Source organism: Budorcas taxicolor, chromosome 3 (genome assembly GCF_023091745.1).
Source record: "Budorcas taxicolor isolate Tak-1 chromosome 3, Takin1.1, whole genome shotgun sequence".
In the NCBI taxonomy this organism is placed as follows: domain Eukaryota; kingdom Metazoa; phylum Chordata; class Mammalia; order Artiodactyla; family Bovidae; genus Budorcas; species Budorcas taxicolor.
The window spans coordinates 102789796-102806504 of record NC_068912.1 but is presented as its reverse complement, the minus strand read 5'-3'; the positions used below and the strand labels follow the sequence as shown (position 1 = coordinate 102806504).

At 58.5% G+C, this 16709-nt stretch overlaps 1 protein-coding gene across 1 annotated transcript in view; it reads left to right on the top strand.

Moving 5' to 3' along the window:
- Window positions 1-16709, top strand: part of SZT2 (SZT2 subunit of KICSTOR complex) — a 51491-nt gene that overhangs the window by 22921 nt on the left and 11861 nt on the right. The window contains exons 12-52 of the mRNA XM_052638278.1: window positions 92-234; window positions 485-637; window positions 770-884; window positions 1087-1304; window positions 1387-1602; window positions 1994-2072; window positions 2272-2366; window positions 2631-2799; window positions 2965-3079; window positions 3204-3317; window positions 3507-3677; window positions 3798-3892; window positions 4128-4251; window positions 4343-4507; window positions 4597-4801; window positions 5129-5244; window positions 5353-5599; window positions 6310-6451; window positions 6585-6677; window positions 6823-6901; window positions 7003-7296; window positions 7460-7601; window positions 7778-7873; window positions 7962-8025; window positions 8257-8442; window positions 8770-8940; window positions 9028-9115; window positions 9214-9285; window positions 9463-9664; window positions 10478-10577; window positions 11275-11404; window positions 13151-13303; window positions 13406-13508; window positions 13594-13699; window positions 13785-13896; window positions 14433-14551; window positions 14657-14821; window positions 15072-15156; window positions 15291-15455; window positions 15544-15711; window positions 16404-16537. Of these exons, the coding sequence (XP_052494238.1) occupies window positions 92-234; window positions 485-637; window positions 770-884; window positions 1087-1304; window positions 1387-1602; window positions 1994-2072; window positions 2272-2366; window positions 2631-2799; window positions 2965-3079; window positions 3204-3317; window positions 3507-3677; window positions 3798-3892; window positions 4128-4251; window positions 4343-4507; window positions 4597-4801; window positions 5129-5244; window positions 5353-5599; window positions 6310-6451; window positions 6585-6677; window positions 6823-6901; window positions 7003-7296; window positions 7460-7601; window positions 7778-7873; window positions 7962-8025; window positions 8257-8442; window positions 8770-8940; window positions 9028-9115; window positions 9214-9285; window positions 9463-9664; window positions 10478-10577; window positions 11275-11404; window positions 13151-13303; window positions 13406-13508; window positions 13594-13699; window positions 13785-13896; window positions 14433-14551; window positions 14657-14821; window positions 15072-15156; window positions 15291-15455; window positions 15544-15711; window positions 16404-16537 (5709 nt within the window). The remainder of the gene's footprint in view (window positions 1-91; window positions 235-484; window positions 638-769; window positions 885-1086; window positions 1305-1386; window positions 1603-1993; window positions 2073-2271; window positions 2367-2630; window positions 2800-2964; window positions 3080-3203; window positions 3318-3506; window positions 3678-3797; window positions 3893-4127; window positions 4252-4342; window positions 4508-4596; window positions 4802-5128; window positions 5245-5352; window positions 5600-6309; window positions 6452-6584; window positions 6678-6822; window positions 6902-7002; window positions 7297-7459; window positions 7602-7777; window positions 7874-7961; window positions 8026-8256; window positions 8443-8769; window positions 8941-9027; window positions 9116-9213; window positions 9286-9462; window positions 9665-10477; window positions 10578-11274; window positions 11405-13150; window positions 13304-13405; window positions 13509-13593; window positions 13700-13784; window positions 13897-14432; window positions 14552-14656; window positions 14822-15071; window positions 15157-15290; window positions 15456-15543; window positions 15712-16403; window positions 16538-16709) is intronic.

The following is a 16709-nucleotide window of genomic DNA, read 5'->3' as shown; positions in this document are numbered from 1 at the left end:
TTTAGCCTTACTCCACTGCTGCCTGTGACCCCCGCCCACCCCAGGCTCTGCTGCCCCGAGGAGGTCATTCACGAGCTCTTCCTGCCCCCAGGTGCTGTCGCTTCAGCACAGTGGCTCTGACTCCTCCCACGCCCAGTTTGCTGCCTACTGGAAGCCAGTGCTGTCCATGGACGCTAACTCGTGGCAGCGCTGGCTGCACATGCACCGCCTGGTGCTCATCCTGGAGCATGACACGTGGGTATCCCTGGTCAGGCCACAGCCTGGGTGGAGGAGCAGGGCGCGGGCGGGGCGCAAAGTGACGGGGAAGGGAGGCAGTGGATGAGCCCATACCAACTTGGCCAAGGAAAGCGCCAACCGTCCTAGCCCTCCTGCTCTTGAGCCTCCAGAGCCTCAGACAGGGCCTGGAAGAGAGAAGTAGCAGTCTGTCCCTCTCCCCAACGCCTGGGGCCGGGACGGCTGACTGCACCGCACACCCTCTTCCCAGGCCAATCCCCAAGCACCTGCACACCCCGGGCAGCAACGGCCGCTACAGCACCGTCCAGTGTAGGATCTCGCACTCCTCGCTGACCTCCCTGCTCCGTGACTGGAGCAGCTTCGTGCTGGTCGAGGGCTATTCCTACGTGAAGCTGCTCTCCAGGTGGGCGCCGTGATGTCCCCTCCTCCCTCCAGCCTGTGTCTCTTCCTCTCACCCCAGACCCTCTCCCTCCTTCCTCCTAAACCCATCTTCTCCCAACCGAGGGCTGCTCACAGACCTTCCATTTCTCCCCAGTGCCCCAGACCAGCCCCCTTCCTCCTTCTACATGGTCCGCATCATCTCCAAGGCCCCGTGCATGGTGCTGCGCCTGGGTTTCCTCATCGGCACACCAGCACAGGCTCGGCACAAGGTGAGCGGGGCCCCAACTCACTCTCCGACCCACGAGCCCTGGAGTGTCGACAGGCTGCTTCTCCCCAGCACTCCCGGGGCCAGTCGAAGGAGGAACCCCCCAGACCAATAAGCTGTGTGGCACCAGGCTCTCCCACCTCGTCCGTGGACCCCTTCTGCATGTCCATACCAGATGGGAGGGTGTGATCACAGTTTCCCCTCAGATTGTGTCGGACTTGCGGGAAGAAATCCTGCGCCTGCGTTTTCCCCACCGGGTTCAAAGCAAGGAGCCAACACCCAAGGTGAAACGAAAAGGGCTGGGGGGCACCGGTGGGGGCAGCTCTCCCTCCAAGTCCCCCCCAACGCTGGGGCCACAGCAGGCCCTGTCTGACCGGCCCTGCCTTGTGGTCCTGCATAAGCCGCTGGACAAGCTGCTCATCAGGTTGGTAGAGAGGGTGAGGACAGACCAGGAACGTGAGCTGAGCATGAGCAGAGGTCAACTGGGAATTGCCCTTGTTGCCCAGGTATGAGAAGCTGCCTCTGGACTACCGGGCACCCTTCTTGCTGACCCTGGAGCCGCCAGGGCCACTGCCCTTGGTGTCGGGCCGCTCAGCCTCTTCTAGCCTGGCATCACTGTCCCGCTACCTGTACCACCAGCGCTGGCTCTGGAGCGTCCCGTCAGGACTGGCCCCTGCGCTGCCGCTCAGTGCCATCGCCCAGCTCCTTTCCATCCTCACTGAGTACGTCACTCAACCTACCGGGCCACGGCGGGCAGGGAGGGAGCAAGCGTCAACGCTGGGCTTGGATGCTGGCAGAAAGCCTCAGCCAGACACGGCCCCTCCACCTGCCCTCATCTCTGAGGCCCTCGCTCTGCAGCAGAGCCAGCGCAGAGCAGGCGCGCTGCTCCCCTACTCACCACCTTTCCCCACAACTTGGTGACTTTGGCCTCTGGTTCTCATTGGACCTGCTGCCCCTGAGGGACCAGTGGTTTGAACAGGGCCACCAGCAGACAAGTCTGCCTGAATGGCCACTGGAAAGTGGGCGTCTGAGTGGCATCAGAGGCCAGGGTTTGCATGCTGAATGTCTCTCCCCATCTCATCCCGTCCCACCGCTGCTTCTCCGGGGCCTCAGAGTCCGGCTCTCAGAAGGGTTCCACTTCGCCTGCAGTGGGGAAGGCATCATCACCATGGTCCTGGAGCTCCCGATTCAGGTATGTGCCATCCCTCACATCCCACCAAGGTCCATCGTCATCCCACGGCTACTCGCTTCTGAGCGGGTTCAAGGCTGATGGAAACACTGCCTCACTGGGACCCTGTGGCCTGAGGCCAATCCCAGGACAGTGTGGCGAGGGGCCTAAAGTTCTGAGGGCCAGGGCTGGGGCGGGCCCAAACTCTCCCCTCCTGTCCCAGAACGAGCCCCCGGGGCAGGCTGCGGCTGAGGAGAGGCACACGTGCGTGGTCCAGTACATCCTCTTCCCGCCTCATTCAACCTCCACCAAGGACAGGTGAGCCCCGACCCCCGAGCCACCTTGCTCCAGTTCCCCTTCCCCCTCCTGCCCTCTGAAGGTCTGTCTCCCAACCTTGAAAGTGAGGGCAGGGGATGCTGTCTTTAGACGCTTCATCGGGCAGATACAGTGACAGAAGGCCATGTGTGAACTGAGGCTGTCCTGTGAGCCCTGGCCTTCCCGCCCTCTGTGGGCCGACTCCTGACCAGGCGGCGGTGGGTTGGACTCTCGTTTCTTCCAGGCTTAAAGTCCTTCCTCCTTTAGCTTCTCAACAGATGATGACAACGATGTGGAGGTGGAGGCCCTGGAGGGGGACTCGGAACTCAACCTGGTCACCGAGGTGTGGGTGGAGCCACAGCATGGACGGGTGGGACCTGGCCCTGAGAGCTGGAGGCACCTCCAGGACTTGACGTACTGTGAGATCCCTCGAGCTGTGAGTGGCCTCGGACGACCCCACCGCTCCCTAGTCCCCTGGGAGTAGCACAGCCTGATGGCTTCCTGGCCCCTCTCAGTCTCTGTGTTCTGATGTCTGTGTTGGTGGGGCCTTCCTTGAGAGCTGGAAGCTGGGGTTCACCCCTGCCCTCTGCTACTCCCCTAGCTCCACCCTCGGGACGCTGCCTGCATAGGCTCCATGCTGAGCTTCGAGTATCTGATACAGCTCTGCCAGAGCAAGGAGTGGAGTCCCCTGCCCCCGGAGCCAAGGGTCTCTGCCGGTCAGTGGGGAGGGGCCCCTGGGCAGGAGCCGGGGAGGAGTGGGGAGAAGCCAGCTGCAGACGGGAACTCCAGGCCTCCCTGTGCTCGTCTCCCCCCGCCCCCCCGCCCCCACCACCCTCCCAGGATTGGACCAGGGAAGAGACGCCTGCGTCCACGAGATCCCTTTCCGTTTTGATCTCATGGGACTGTTGCCTCAGTGCCAGCAGCTCCAGATGTTCTTCCTCCTGCTTTCCAGAGGTGGGTGAGCCTTGTGCCTAGAGAGCCAGCCAGCCAAGGGGTATTAGAGCACAGAAAGCAGATGAGTCTGCGAAGGAGCAGAGAGTGTTGGGGGCGGGGGCTGCAGGAGGGCCGGGCTGGCCGGGCCGGAGCCGGGGGGCGCTGGGCAGCAGCAGGCCCTGGGTGCTGAGCGGAGTGTGTGTTGGGCAGAGCCAGAGGGCGTCCCTCCGGCCGAGGGGCCCTGTCCCGCCAATGACATGGTGCTGTGCCTGCTGCATGGCTGCCTGGGCCAGGAGCTGAGTGACCGGGAGCTCCCGCTGCCCGCCACCGACCAGGCGGCTTTCCTGCACGAGGTGCTTCGGCGGAGCTGCCACAGTCCAGGTGAGCCCCTGCCTCTTTCCAGCTACCAGACTCTGCAGAGCGATTCCCGTCTGGGTTCTGGCCTCCCCTTTCCTGCACCTCAGAGCTCTGCTCTCTCGTCCACCTCCACCTTCATTGTAGGTCCAGAGGGGCCACCGGTGGGGGACCCTGGGATCCTGAAGGATCAAGCAGGCAGCAGCGCCCAGCCCATCGGAGACCCCAGTCTTCCCACCCCGGTCAGCACTGGTGCATCGGGCCTTCATCATGGTGACCTCCTGCCATGCCCACATGGTCCCCCCCAGCTTTCTAAGTCTGGGGAGGCTCAGTGCCACCCGCCACTGACAGGGTCCCGCCATCCCTCGTGGTCACCAGTCTTGCAACCTGTCCCTGAGCATGGAGTCTTGGGCAGAGAAAGAGAGTGGGCATTGGGTGGTCCCTTCAGACGGCTCTGATTTTGTTTCTCTCGTACAGAGTCCAGGCCCTCCTGAAACTCCCGGGCCCGTCAGCTCTGCCCAGCCCCCTCAGTGGCGCTGCTATGCGAGGCTTGTGACCCCCCAGCATGTTTTTCTGACTTTCCTCCCCGCGACCTTCTCAGGTACTGACTGTTGGCCTCTCTCACTCATCCCCTCAGCCCCCTCACTGGCCCGCCAGGCAGCTCTGAGTTATGTCTTGCTTTTCTTCTGCAGATGTCCTGCATCTGGCTTCATGTGGCCTAGAGGGACCCCCTCAAGAGGAGACGAGGCCTAAGTTTGGGGATTGGAATGGGGCCCCCAGCATGAAAGATCTGGCAGGAACTGGGGTCACGGTGACAAAGTCCCAGGTCCCCACCCTCAGTGTCACCCCAGCCAGTGGTAAGTCTGCTGACTCTTAAGTCAGTTAAGCAGCAGCAAGAATGGGAACAGACAGAGGGCTGGATGCCATGGGCCACTCTTGCCCACAGACAGTGCCCAGAATCCAGGAGAGCTGAGCCCACCCTTCTGTCAGGACCTGCCAGCTTACCCTGGGCGCCAGGCTTCACAGACAGAGGGTGCAGATGGGCCCCGGACCCGGTGTCCTGTCTACATCTATAGCTGTTCTCTGGAAGCATTGAGGGAGCAGATGGTTGGCGTGCAGCCCCCTCAGGCACCCCGAGATCTCATCTTCCGGTGAGTGCCCTCCGTGTTAACCTAGGTCCTTTCCCAGCCCCCAGCCAACCCTGGCCCCCAGCCAACCATGGCCCCCAGCCAGCCATGGCCCCCAGCCATTGCTCAAGGGGACAGACACACAAGCTGATGATCACTGGCAGGAGCTCATCTCCTTGGCCATGTCCTGCCTGCCCAGTGCTGGACTTCTTCAGCTCATCAGCTGAAGTCTCTGAGCCGTCACTGCATTTGGTAGGGACCTAGGGACAATCCACTGGAAGGTGGGGGATGGTTAAGTGTGGGCTGTCACTGAGGGGAGCTAGCCAAGCCCTCTCTTTCCTCCATTCCTAGGACTCAGTTCCTCGACCAGCCTTCCCTCTCCTCAGCCTGGATGGAGCCCAGGCACAAGGAGGCAGCCAACCACTGTGCCTTGCTACAGGAGCACGCACAGCGGTGCTATGTCCGTGGTGAGTGTGACGCTGTAGCAAGGAGAAGCCCACTTTGCAGATTACGGACATGGGGACTGGAGAGGTCCTCACAGAGCTTGACCTCGTGGCCCCTTCCGCTTCCCTCAGGGCTGTTCCGGAGCTTGCAGCAAGCACAGAGCGTGACCTCGCAGGACCTGCTCATAGCAGTAGATGCCTGTGAGGAGCTGCTGCAGGAGATAGACATCACCCCATTTCTGCTCGCACTGTGCGGCCACACTCGGGGTTTGCCTCATGCACCCCCAAGCCCCGGTCCCCTCAGCCCAGGGCTCTTCAGCAGCAGCATGGAGGAGGGCCCCGAGCCTCGGGAACGAGCTGTCCTGGCTTCTGAGTCCAGGTTGGGATGGTTCTTGAATGATATATAAGGGGGCACACAGACAAAGCCCCTATAGCCCGGGGCCTCTTGCCCTGGGGAGGCAACCAGCCATGCTTGGCCACTGGTTTCCCACCTCCTGCCCAGGCTTCTGTCTCCCATTCAGCAGTCTCCCCATCCTACTTTCCTGGTTCTCCCAGCTTTACTGTTTTGGTGTGGAGTGTTGAGCTAGGCTAGTGGTGGGGAGTTGCCAGTGGCCATCAGTGAAAGCAGAAGCTTGTTCCGAGGACATCCAGATAGTAGTGATAATCCCCTAAACTGCTGAGTCTCACAAAGACAGAAACTGTTGCGTGAGAGAGGCAGGCAGACAGCTGTGTGTCTGGTGTCTACAGGGGTCAGCACTGGGGAAACGGAAGGAGCGGAGGGATGAGTGCACTTTCTTCCCACCAAACCTTGCTTCTCCACCTGGGTCTCTCTTCCACGATGAGTGATCTCTCCCTCCACCCACTGGTCCAAGTCAGAAAGCCTTGCACAGAAATGTCCAGCCACTAAGGAATATGGAAGTTAGAGTGGAGATGGGTGGGCGGGTTCTCCCGACCTCTCCTGCCAGCGTCCTGTGCTCGGCACCCTTCTGAGAGGGAGAGGCAGGCCGTTGTGCGCTGCTCCCATTTGGGAAGCAGGCTCCTCTAGGATGTGATGGTTCCTAACAGTTCACTACCCCCCACCCTGCTCAGCATAGAGACCGAGGACCTAAGCGAGCCTGAGTTTCAGAGCACCCGTGTCCCTGGGCATCCAGACCCGGGCCTGGAGATCTCTCTGACAGACGTCTGTCAGCTCAGAGGAGAGGCCCATGATGCTCTTCACAGCCTCATCCAGGTGAGGATAGAGAGACAGAGCCCTGGCTGGGCAGTGGTCCCTCATGGTTGGGGGTGTGTAGGTGTCTGTTCTAGGGTAGGGGCAGTGTTCAGCCGAATAGCAGCTGACATCGTAGCCTTCTAACCCCAAACAGGAGAAGTTCTTGGAGATCAGCAGTCTCCACTTCCGCACCGTGCCCTCCAACCCCCACTACTTCTTCTATTGCCCTCCATCCAGCAGGCGTGAGGTGAGTGGCCATCTCCCTTACCTCCCTCCCTCCCCACAGCCTGTAGCCCCTGAAACCCTGCTTGGCCCACCCAGATCCTCCCGATCCCTGATCCTTGGTCCCCTGAGGCCCACCTCAGGTAAGGCTGCCCCTTTCTCTTGCCCAGGATGAGGGCCCCCGGGATACAGTCGACAGAAAAGTCAGTGACTTGGAGTTTTCAGAGGCTGAGCTCATAGGAGAAGAAGGTACATAGGCCAGTGGGTAGAGGGGCAAAGGCGGCTTCCAGCCAGCATGCGGGGCCTCCGCTGCCAGCCTCTCCTGTTGACCATGTGACATGTGTCTCCAGGAGACGCATCTGCCTGCTGCGTGGTCACCGAGAGTGACCCGGAGCTGGAGGTGGAGTACCGCGAGAGCCGTGAACCAGACCTGGGGCCTGCCGGGCTGGACTCCACCTCACTGTCAGACGCAGACACCGTGAACCCCGATGAAGACTCCTTCAGTATCCTGGGGGGCGACTCCCCCACGGGGCCCGAGAGCCTGGTGCATGACCTACCGCCACTCTTCCTGCACCTCACGTGCTCCGTGCGGCTGCGTGGCCAGCACAGCTCAGTGCCTGTGTGCAGCCTGCCCACCTGCCTGGGTGAGTCTAGAGGTCCCCAGGGGAGGGCCATAGGACCTGGGCCAGCCTGCCTGCCTGTCTGGGGGTGGGAGAGAGCCTCTGGGTAAAACTCTTTAGCCCTGGACACTTGGAATCTGTGCTTGTCCCAGGGCTCCAGTGACCCCTAACCTCGCCCCTCTCCCAGGCCAGGTGCTTTCTAGCCTGGAGGGGCCCCCCATCGGAGGCCGAGTTCCTCTGCGGGACCTCAGTGTCACTCTGGACGTCTTTGTGCTGACCTTGCCCCTGGAAGTGGAGCTCCCCCCGACCTCAGATCCTCAGCACCACCGGTGTGGCAGCAAGTTTGGTGGGGGGTCTGGGGCCTTGTTAGAGTAGGGGAACCATTAAGGAATTTAGGGGTGCCTGGGGACTAAAGGTACCTTAAGGATTCCAAGAAAGGATTGTTGAGGAGGCCTTGGGAGGATGATAGGTGCTGACCTTTGACCTTTGCTCCTGTCCTGTTCAGGTCAACATCTGAAAGCAGTGCGTCCTTCCCTCGGTCCCCAGGGCAGCCATCCGATGATGGGCTGGGGCCCCCACTGCCGCCTCCAGGAGAAGACAGGTATTTCCTTATCTCCCTCGTAGACTTCCTTGCTCCCCATTGGTTTTTGTCCTCTGGAAACCAGTATGTAAACCTTTTTTCCAATTAGGCACCCAGGACTGTCTAATTTGGCCACACCCCACAGACTGGCTGTTGAGACCACCATGAGTGAGGTGAGGGCCTTCCCTCCCCCAGCCTAAGTAATCGCCCCTCAGCATTGTAACTGACACCCTTTCCATCAGATGATGACGTAAGACACCCCCTTTATTCTGAGGTCCATTGAGGCCTGTCCCAGTCTGTGAGGCAGAGTCTCTTCCAGTGTCTTCTGATAGAGGAGTGCGGTCATGCCCCAGTCAGCATGGGGGGTGCCCCTCACCACTCCCTGTATTGCTCTCTAACCGTAGATCCGCTGGCTGCTGGAGGATGAGATGGTGGGGGCGCTGCGAAGAGGGGGCATCCCCCAGAGCCCGGCCCTGCACCGCGCAGCTGCCCACATCCACAGCTCACCTGGACGCTCCACCTGCCTGCGCCAAACGCTGCCCCTGAGTTTTGTATTTGGGCCAGAGCGTTCTCTCACACAGTTTAAGGAGGTATGCTGCCCTCAAGACGCTCCCTGGTCACCTTGGGGCCCGTCCTTCCCCAGGCTGCACGGATAGAACCGGAAGGCCCTCTCTCGGTTGGAGTCCACCTCCTCACCCTGTGGTCTGACTCTGACCCCATGCCTGGCGGCCCAGCTCACCCTTGCCCCTGGGCCTGTTGAGTCTTGGGCGAGTCACTGAGCCTTTTCATAACTCTCAACGGGGATGCTAGTGTGTGCTTCACTGGGTACTTGTGAGGGGTCTGATGAGGAAGTGTGGGGCCCACCAGTAGGGAGAGCTGCTCCTGCCTAACCTCTGCCCTTGGCTCCTGCTCCCTAGGAGTTCCGCCGCCTCCACCTCCCTGGTCATGTTCTTCTTGAGGACCCTGACAGTGGCTTCTTCTTTGTGGCAGTGGGCCAACAGCCAGGTGGGTCCCACAGGGAGCTTGGGACTTCTCCAGCCTGGGCTTGGCGCAGCCAGGAGGACAGGGCTGAAGGCCTCGAAGGGGAGGTGAGTCTTGCCTGGGCTCACCTGCGAAAGGAGCGGGTGGTGGTGGAAGTATGGGGCTGTGCTCCAACCTGACCTCCTGACCCTCAGGCCCTGACAGCCAGCCCCCAAGCCCCTGGCTCCCCAGAGGATTCTCAGAGCCCCCTGCTCATCAGTCTCCCCAACCTGCCCCAGGGAGGTAAGAGAGGACTTGCACCTTCCTTGCCCTGCAACCGTGTTCAGAAAGCGTCCTTGGCAGGATCGAGAGAGGCTCCAGGCTTTCCCTTCTCTTCCCAGGGAGCCAGGCTGGGCCCATCCGGGGACTCAGTCTCATGTCCAGTCAGGGCAGTGTGGACTCAGACCACCTAGGTAAGCTGGGGCAGAGCAGGGAAGACCAAGCTGATGGGAAGTGGACTCAGGGCCGCATAGTGGAAGGTCTGGGCAGGTCCATCAGTAGGGACTAACCCAGGGGGACCCACCAAGGTGATGCATTTGGGGCTCACATGAGCCTAAGGGTAAGGTTGAACTTAAGCATGTTTGACACAGGTTACGATGGTGGCAGCAGTGGCTCAGACAGTGAGGGTCCCAGTGAGACCCCAGGTGAGAAGCCCCCCTTCGTGTTGCGGACCCCACCCGGGCCGCCACCTCCACAGCCTTCGCTCATAGGCCTCCCTGGACCCTGCCTGCCTGACTTCTGGCTCATTGTCCGGGTGCTGCAGGACCGTGTGGAAGTGTATGCACATGCGAGGTAAGGAGCAGCTGGGCCCTGCAGCCTGACGCCGACGTTAGCTTCTCCCTGGTCCCACAGCTCCCCTCTTCAGTGTTAGAAGGCTAGACTTGGGACTGAGGTTTTGGGTAGGGATCTGACTTGTGCTCCGAGGCTGGGGGCTCCTGACCACTTCCCACATGTAACAAAGCATATCACTCCGCTCTTCTAATGGAGTTGAAAAGCTGATGAGGATTTTGGCTCCTAGCCAAGCAATAAGAGAATCTATAGTTCACAGCAGCCCAGGAGCTGTAGGTATATAAAAATAAGGGATAATAGGTAGTATTTAACAAGTACTCGCTATGTGGCAGGCACTGTGGTGTTTGTTATATGGATCAGTGATTTGATCTGTAACATACCTGCGAAATATTATTATCCTTATGGTCAGAATGAGGAAACTCCAGCACACATAGGTTATATTATGCTTGCTCAAGATCCCAGTTAGTAAGCAGCAGCACCATACTTAGGCATCTCGCTCAGTGCTGCTCTAATCATGGGGGTGGGCATGTTAAGAGAAGGGAGGCCCACCATTCTGACAGAGAAGATCGGAGGATAAAGAAGAGGTGAACTGCGTGAGGGAAACCTCAGGTGGTGCCTGCATGGAGGCTGGTGAGGCAAGCCTGGAGCCCAGGCTTCCAGAATTGCTGCTGAGAATTCCACCTTTCCTAGTTCCCTTCATGTTTACTTCCCCTTGTCCAGTCCTCCTTCCTTTCCTTCCTCTTGGTCCCTCCTCCCATGACCTCCTCCCCTCTCTTCCTCCCTACTGCAATTCTGTGTCTGATGCGTCCTCCCCAGGAGCCTGATTCGGGAGGATGCGGGGCCAGGCACCGAGTGTCGCCACCTGCAGCAGCTCCTGGTGAGGCGAGTTGGGGAGATCTGCAGGGAGGTCAACCAGGTAAGGGGCAGGGCTCCCCAGGCATGGGATGCAGCCCAGATGAGGAAGGAGTTTCCAGGAGCTTGACTTTCAGAGGCTGTTGATCCAACTTGGATGTTTTCTTTGACCCTTAGTTACTGGGATGCTATTACTCCCCAACGTCCTTAAAACCTGAGGAGCTCTCCCAACCCACCCCCACAGTGGGTTACTCTCTCATTCCCTTCCAATGACTGTGAGATGCTCCCTCTCATTGCACTCAGCTAGCATTAGGGATGAGATAATAAATTAAGACAGAGGGAAGCTTATGTCAAGTGGGGAGAGATGGATATGAAACAACTAAAACACAAATTATTTCCGCTGAATTGTGAAGCCTTCTGTAGAGGAAAAGCAGAGACTGTGAGAGCACTTAACAGGGATCTGACCATCTGCAGTGTCAGGGAAAGCTGGGAAGAGATTTTTAAGCTGAGATCTGAAGGGCAGTAAATAGATTCTGGCAAAGAGGAGGGACAGATGTTCCTCACTGGCTTCAGCACCCAGAGCCCAGTGACTGTCAGACACCATCTCTGAGCTCCCAGTGATTACTGATGCTCTTTTTGACCTCCGACCCCCCAGAGATAATGGGCATTCTCTCTAGCCTTTGATCACCCCTCTCCACCACCAGCAGCAGTGTATGCAGGAATATTTCAGTTCCCTGAGAGCTGGTTCCTCCTTCTCTCAGCGGCTGCTTCTTCAGGACCTGCACGACAGTCATGTCTGCAACTCTCTTCTGGTGGCTGAGAGTGAAGAAGATCTGTGGCGTAGCGAGACCCCCTTCCACTCCCGCCAGCGGGTACCACTGCCCAGCGATGGTGAGTCCCACTCAGGAGCCTGCCTTTACCGAAGACTGCTGAGAAGCTGGGGGCAGACTAAGTAACTCACCATTACTTGGTCCTCAGTGCCAGGTAGTACAGTGAGAACAAGGAGAAGAGGACAGAAAAGGATCACCAGGTTTGGCTGCCACGGGGTCATCAGTGACTTTAGTGAAAGTGCTTTCAGTGGAGACAGGAGTAGGGAACCAGAGGAAGTGGGGCCATGAAAGGGTGTTGGGCTGGAGGAGCCGGGAGGCACTCCTCTTTCAAGTCGCCTGGCAGTGAAGGGAGAGGCAGATAGATCCGGTGAGACTAAAGGGAGGTGGGAGGCAAGGCAGGAATTTAAAATAAGGCAGAGACTTGAGCATGTTTCTGTTCCACGGGAGAGAGCCAGCAGAGGGGGCGCCGTGGAAGAATACAGGAGAGAAGGGACCCGGAGCAGGCGCCGCTGTGGCCTGTCTTCCTAAGGGCATGCCTTGTTTTCTGAAATGACCATCTCACCCCTGCAGGATGATGGCCGGGGCCGAGGAAAGGGCAGGGGGTGGTGGACAAGTAGGCCAGCTCACAGGCAAGAACCCCGGAGGGGTGGAGCCTGAGTGCCTGTAGGATTTGCCCTCTGATTGGCTGTCCCTCCAGACAGGCAGGCACAGAAACCTTAGGGGTTAGGAAACACAGGATCATCTACTTGAGATGGGAATCAAAATCTCCACACTTCGCTCCCTTCTCTTATTCCTCACGACCTCTCACCCCAGCTCACAGAGAAAAGCCAGATCATGCCATTCCTTTGCCATTCTCCCTCAGTTCTAAAAGTCACGTCAGATCACTCCTTATCTTTAACATGCTCGGCAAGGCTGTAGACAAACATTCCTAACAGCTACGGGAGAGCGCGTCTCTCAGCACGTCCTGGGATATCTTCCATATCAAAGCAGAATCCCCATAATTGATGCACTTCCCAGGGTTTAGAAGACATCTTCTGCAAATTGAGTATGAGCTGCGACCGCCAAGCACTCCTTCCCAGTGGCTCCCAACAGCCCGGGATGTGAGACTAGTCGGAGCCCAAACCCAGCCCTTCCTCGTTTTAGTCTTTCCATATGGTTTCGCTGAAACCCTTAGCAACCAGCATTCCAGTCCAGACTCTGCAGCCCCTGGGTGTCCTGTATTCTGCTCACATCTTAGAGCAGTTTCTCTGGGAAACCAGATTGCCACCTTGACCTACTGGAAGGTTCCTCGTCAACCTGGAAGGGGTCGATCAAGGCCGTGGGCTGCAGCCACAGACTCTTGCAAAGAGCCACCCAGCCCTTCGGGTTTTCTGGGCTAGCTGTCCTCCAGAGCAAAGGGTGTAGTGTCCCCCCTGCTGTAGGGGTATGTGAGCAGTCACACATTCTGTTTTAATGGGGTATGTATTATTATTGCACTGCCCAATGAATACATGAGTAGGATATGTTCTGTATTATATTCTGACAGGCTCAGAGTGTCCTGGCAGCATCCTCAGGATTATGCTTTGCCTTTCCTGACACCTCTTCTTAGCTCCTTCTCCATGTCTTCCTGAGATAGTTCTGAAAACCTTTGTGCTATGACCTGTCTTCCTAAGAGCTTATCTTAATACCCAAAGCGACCATCTTTCCCCTCGCAGAGTGATCGGCCAGAGGAGTCGGGGGTTGAGGACAGGTAGGCCAGTTCACAGGTGAGAAGTCTGAGGGCAGAGGGCTGTGCCCTGTTTCTGATCCACCATCTCCTGTCCCCCAGATTATGCTGCTGATGAGAGCTGTGGGCCCCGAGGGTACCTGGCCGCCACGATGCAATTTGTCCCTGGCCATTTCTCCTGTGACGTCGTATGGGGAACCGTGATTCGAGTCCACTCACGCCTCAAAATGGGACCCAGCATGGGCGTCTCTCGGGGTATGTGACTGGCATGAGAGGGCAGGTGGAGTGTAGTGGGGTTGTGGTTGGGGGTGGGGAATTTGGAGAAAAGAGTTTTCTAAACCCTGGTTCCCCCTACAGCCATCCAGGCCCTACGCTCTGTGCTTAATGCCTTCTCTGTGGTGAACCGGAAGAACATGTTTGTTTATCAGGAGCGAGCAACAAAAGCTGTGTACTATCTGCGGTATGTGAGTCCTGGGAAGCCGGGCTACAGCCTGAGGCAGTGGAGGAGCTGTTGTCCAAAGCCCTCCCGTGCCACTCTTTCCCAGGCTCCTGGAGACGTCCTGCAGTGAGCGGCCGTGGGACAGTGACGCCCTGCCCCCATCCCTTGCTCTGTCCCGAAGCCAGGAGCCCATCTGTTCCGAGGAAGCCTCGGCATGTATCTCCCACTCCCTGATTCCCCCGTGCTCCTGCAGACTTTGCTCCCTGGAGCCAGGCCCTGACCACAGTTTGCCTGCAGGGCCCTCGTTCTCCCCTGGACGTGGCGTCCAGCCGCAGTTCCGATGCTACTCGTCCTGTGGGCCAAGTGGACAGACATATCCAGCTGCTGGTGCATGGCGTGGGGCAAGCAGGTGGGGGGAGTGGCCAGATGCGGTTCCACAGTTGTCTGGGACTTCTTACACTAGCTCCAGACCTCCGTCGAGCAGGAGCTGGGTGGGAAAGGACAGGCTCCTGAGATGTTGAAGGGTAGGACCTATAGCTGGCTAAAATGCACCCAGATGTCTAAACTGAGTGAATATGTGGATAGATGGTGGTCCCATTGGCCAGATACTGGGGCGGGTTTGGGATACATTGAACCCAAGGTATCCAGTAGGCAACTGGCTCATTTATTTATGGCTCAATAAATGTATACTAGCCTTGGGCTAAGAATGTTACTGATGAGATAGATGCTATTATTATTCCCACTATATAGAGGGGGGCACCGAGGCTTTGAGAGGTAAGACTCATCTGTCACATGCTGAGTAAGTAGCTTGGCAGAACTAGAACTTAGTGCTGGCTGCCTCTGGTATACGGCAGCCTGTTTTGAGTCTGGGGTTAAGGGATGAGATGGAGTGGCTGGATCTTCTGCCAGCGAGCGTCTCCGCCTCCCCACCATGGCTATGTCCAGGTCCTGAGATCACAGATGAGCTCGTACGGGTTCTGCGTCGGCGCCTGGATGAGGCCACACTAGACGTCATCACGGTCATGCTCGTGCGGAACTGCAAGCTGACACCAGCTGACGTGGAGGTCAGCTCCCTCCCAGGCTCCCTGCGTGACTCCACCGCAGCTACCAGGACAGTCGCAGCCAGAAACTTTCTTCAGCTCTGACTCCCCTTCCTTCCCTCTCTGCAGTTCATCCAGCCCCCAGGGAGTCTGCCTTCAGAGGTGCTGCACCTGGCCCTGCCGCCCTCCTGCCGGCCCTGGCTTCCCGCCCTGGCCTGGTACCTGCGTCAGAACCTGCTCATCTTCTTGCACTCCCCCAAGTACACGGACAGCAACAGCCGGAACCACTTCCAGGTGAGGCTGCACCTCCAGTCCACACCTACATGCATGCTTGCTGAGGAAGCTGTTTTCTACAGATCCCCACCCGTGGACCTCTGTGCACCCGTGGACCTCTGCACACCCAGCCCTGGCCCGGCCCTTGTCACCTACCTGTGTCTCCCTTTGCTCTTGCGTGTCCCTGTCCCCGCTCTCCCTGTGGCACCCGTTCCCTGAAGCCTGTGTCCACCTGGCTGGGCTTAGTGCTCGGTGGCTCTTCTCTCCGCAGCATCCGCTCCCGCTGCAGGGTGGCCTCCCCGACTTGGACATCTACTTGTACAACAAGCCTGGAGGACAGGGCACTGGGGGCAAAGGTACAGTGCAGCTCCTGGGCCCGTGGCGCCACGGGGTGTGGGAAAGCCTGTTCCTGTCCCGCAGCTGCATGGGGTGGGGAGGGGCAGGGCCCAGAAGTCTCAGAGCTGAGCTTTCCTTTTGGATTTCTACCCAGGGGTCGCCTGCATCACTCTAGCTTTTGTGGATGAGGAGGGAGCCCCCATCTCGCTGGCATCATGGCCCACTTCTTCTCCGGGGCCCCCAGACCCACTGCAGGAGGAAGAGTTCGAGCAGCTGACTCAGGTCACTCGCTGCCCAGTCCTGCCAGACAGCTCTTCAGGTAGGGCAGCTTGGTCAGAGGAGGGGGTGTTCATTTAATGCTGTGGAAACCAGGGACACACTCAGGTGGCCCCTGTTCTTTCTTCCAGCTTCACGCAGGGCCCCACGGCTTCGACTGGATGTTTGGGAAAAGGGGAACATCAGCATTGTGCAGCTGGAGGAGAAGCTGCGCACAGCAGCCCGCCAGGCCCTGGCGGATGCCGTCATGGAGCTGTGGCTGCTGCCAGCGCCGCTGTGCACAGAGGACGCATCTGCAGGTACGTGGAGTCCGGAGAGCCCTGGAGGTCCGGGTGAGACGGTGCTCCAGGTCAGGGTGCAAGGAGAGTCTGGGGAGACGCGGCAGAGGCTGCATCTAAAATACGCATTCATAGCTGTCCCTCACCTTCCCTGCACCAGCAAGGTGACACACGTGATAGAAATGCATGTGTGCAGTTGGTCACTCGCTTAGATTGGCGGTATATCACCAGGAACTCCCTACACACGCACACACACACACAACCAGGAACTCCCTACACACACACATACACAACCAGGAACTCCCTACACAAACCCACACACACACGACCAGGAACTGTGTACACACACACAAAACCAGGAACTCCCTACACAAACCCACACACATATGACCAGGAACTCCCTACACACACACACACAACCAGGAACTCCCTACACACATACACACACCCACGACCAGGAACACTGTACACACACACACACGCACGCATGCACGCACGCACACACACACACACACACACCCTGCCATTCAGGAACAGGTATAGTATGTAAATATATTTCTGTCTCTTACCAGACTTAGGGCTGGCTGGGTTGCAGGAACAGGTAGAGTAAGTAAATGGCATGTCTGTCTCTCACCAGTCTTGGGGCTGGCTGGGTTGTCTGAAATGGGGGTTGATGGTCCGTGACAGGAGTCTGTAATGCCTGCTACTCACAGGGAGTCTCAGGAGTGGGTCGCTGGACACCAAGAGCCCTGCAGGCCGAGCCAGCACCTTTCCCCCCAGCCCTGGCCCTGGCGAACCTGTGACTCCTCCCAGCAGAGCTGGCCGGCGTAGCTTCTGGGATATGCTGGTAATGGAATAAAGAGAGGTGGTGAGGTTGACCTCTGCCTTCTTGCCTGTCTCCTGTCTCCCCTCTCTACTCCCTGGAGGCCCTGCCTCAGAGCTCTGTCCCTTAGACAGGAGTATACAGAACATGGCACGTTCTCACTTACACACAGATAAGCCTCAGCTTAAGTGTTTTC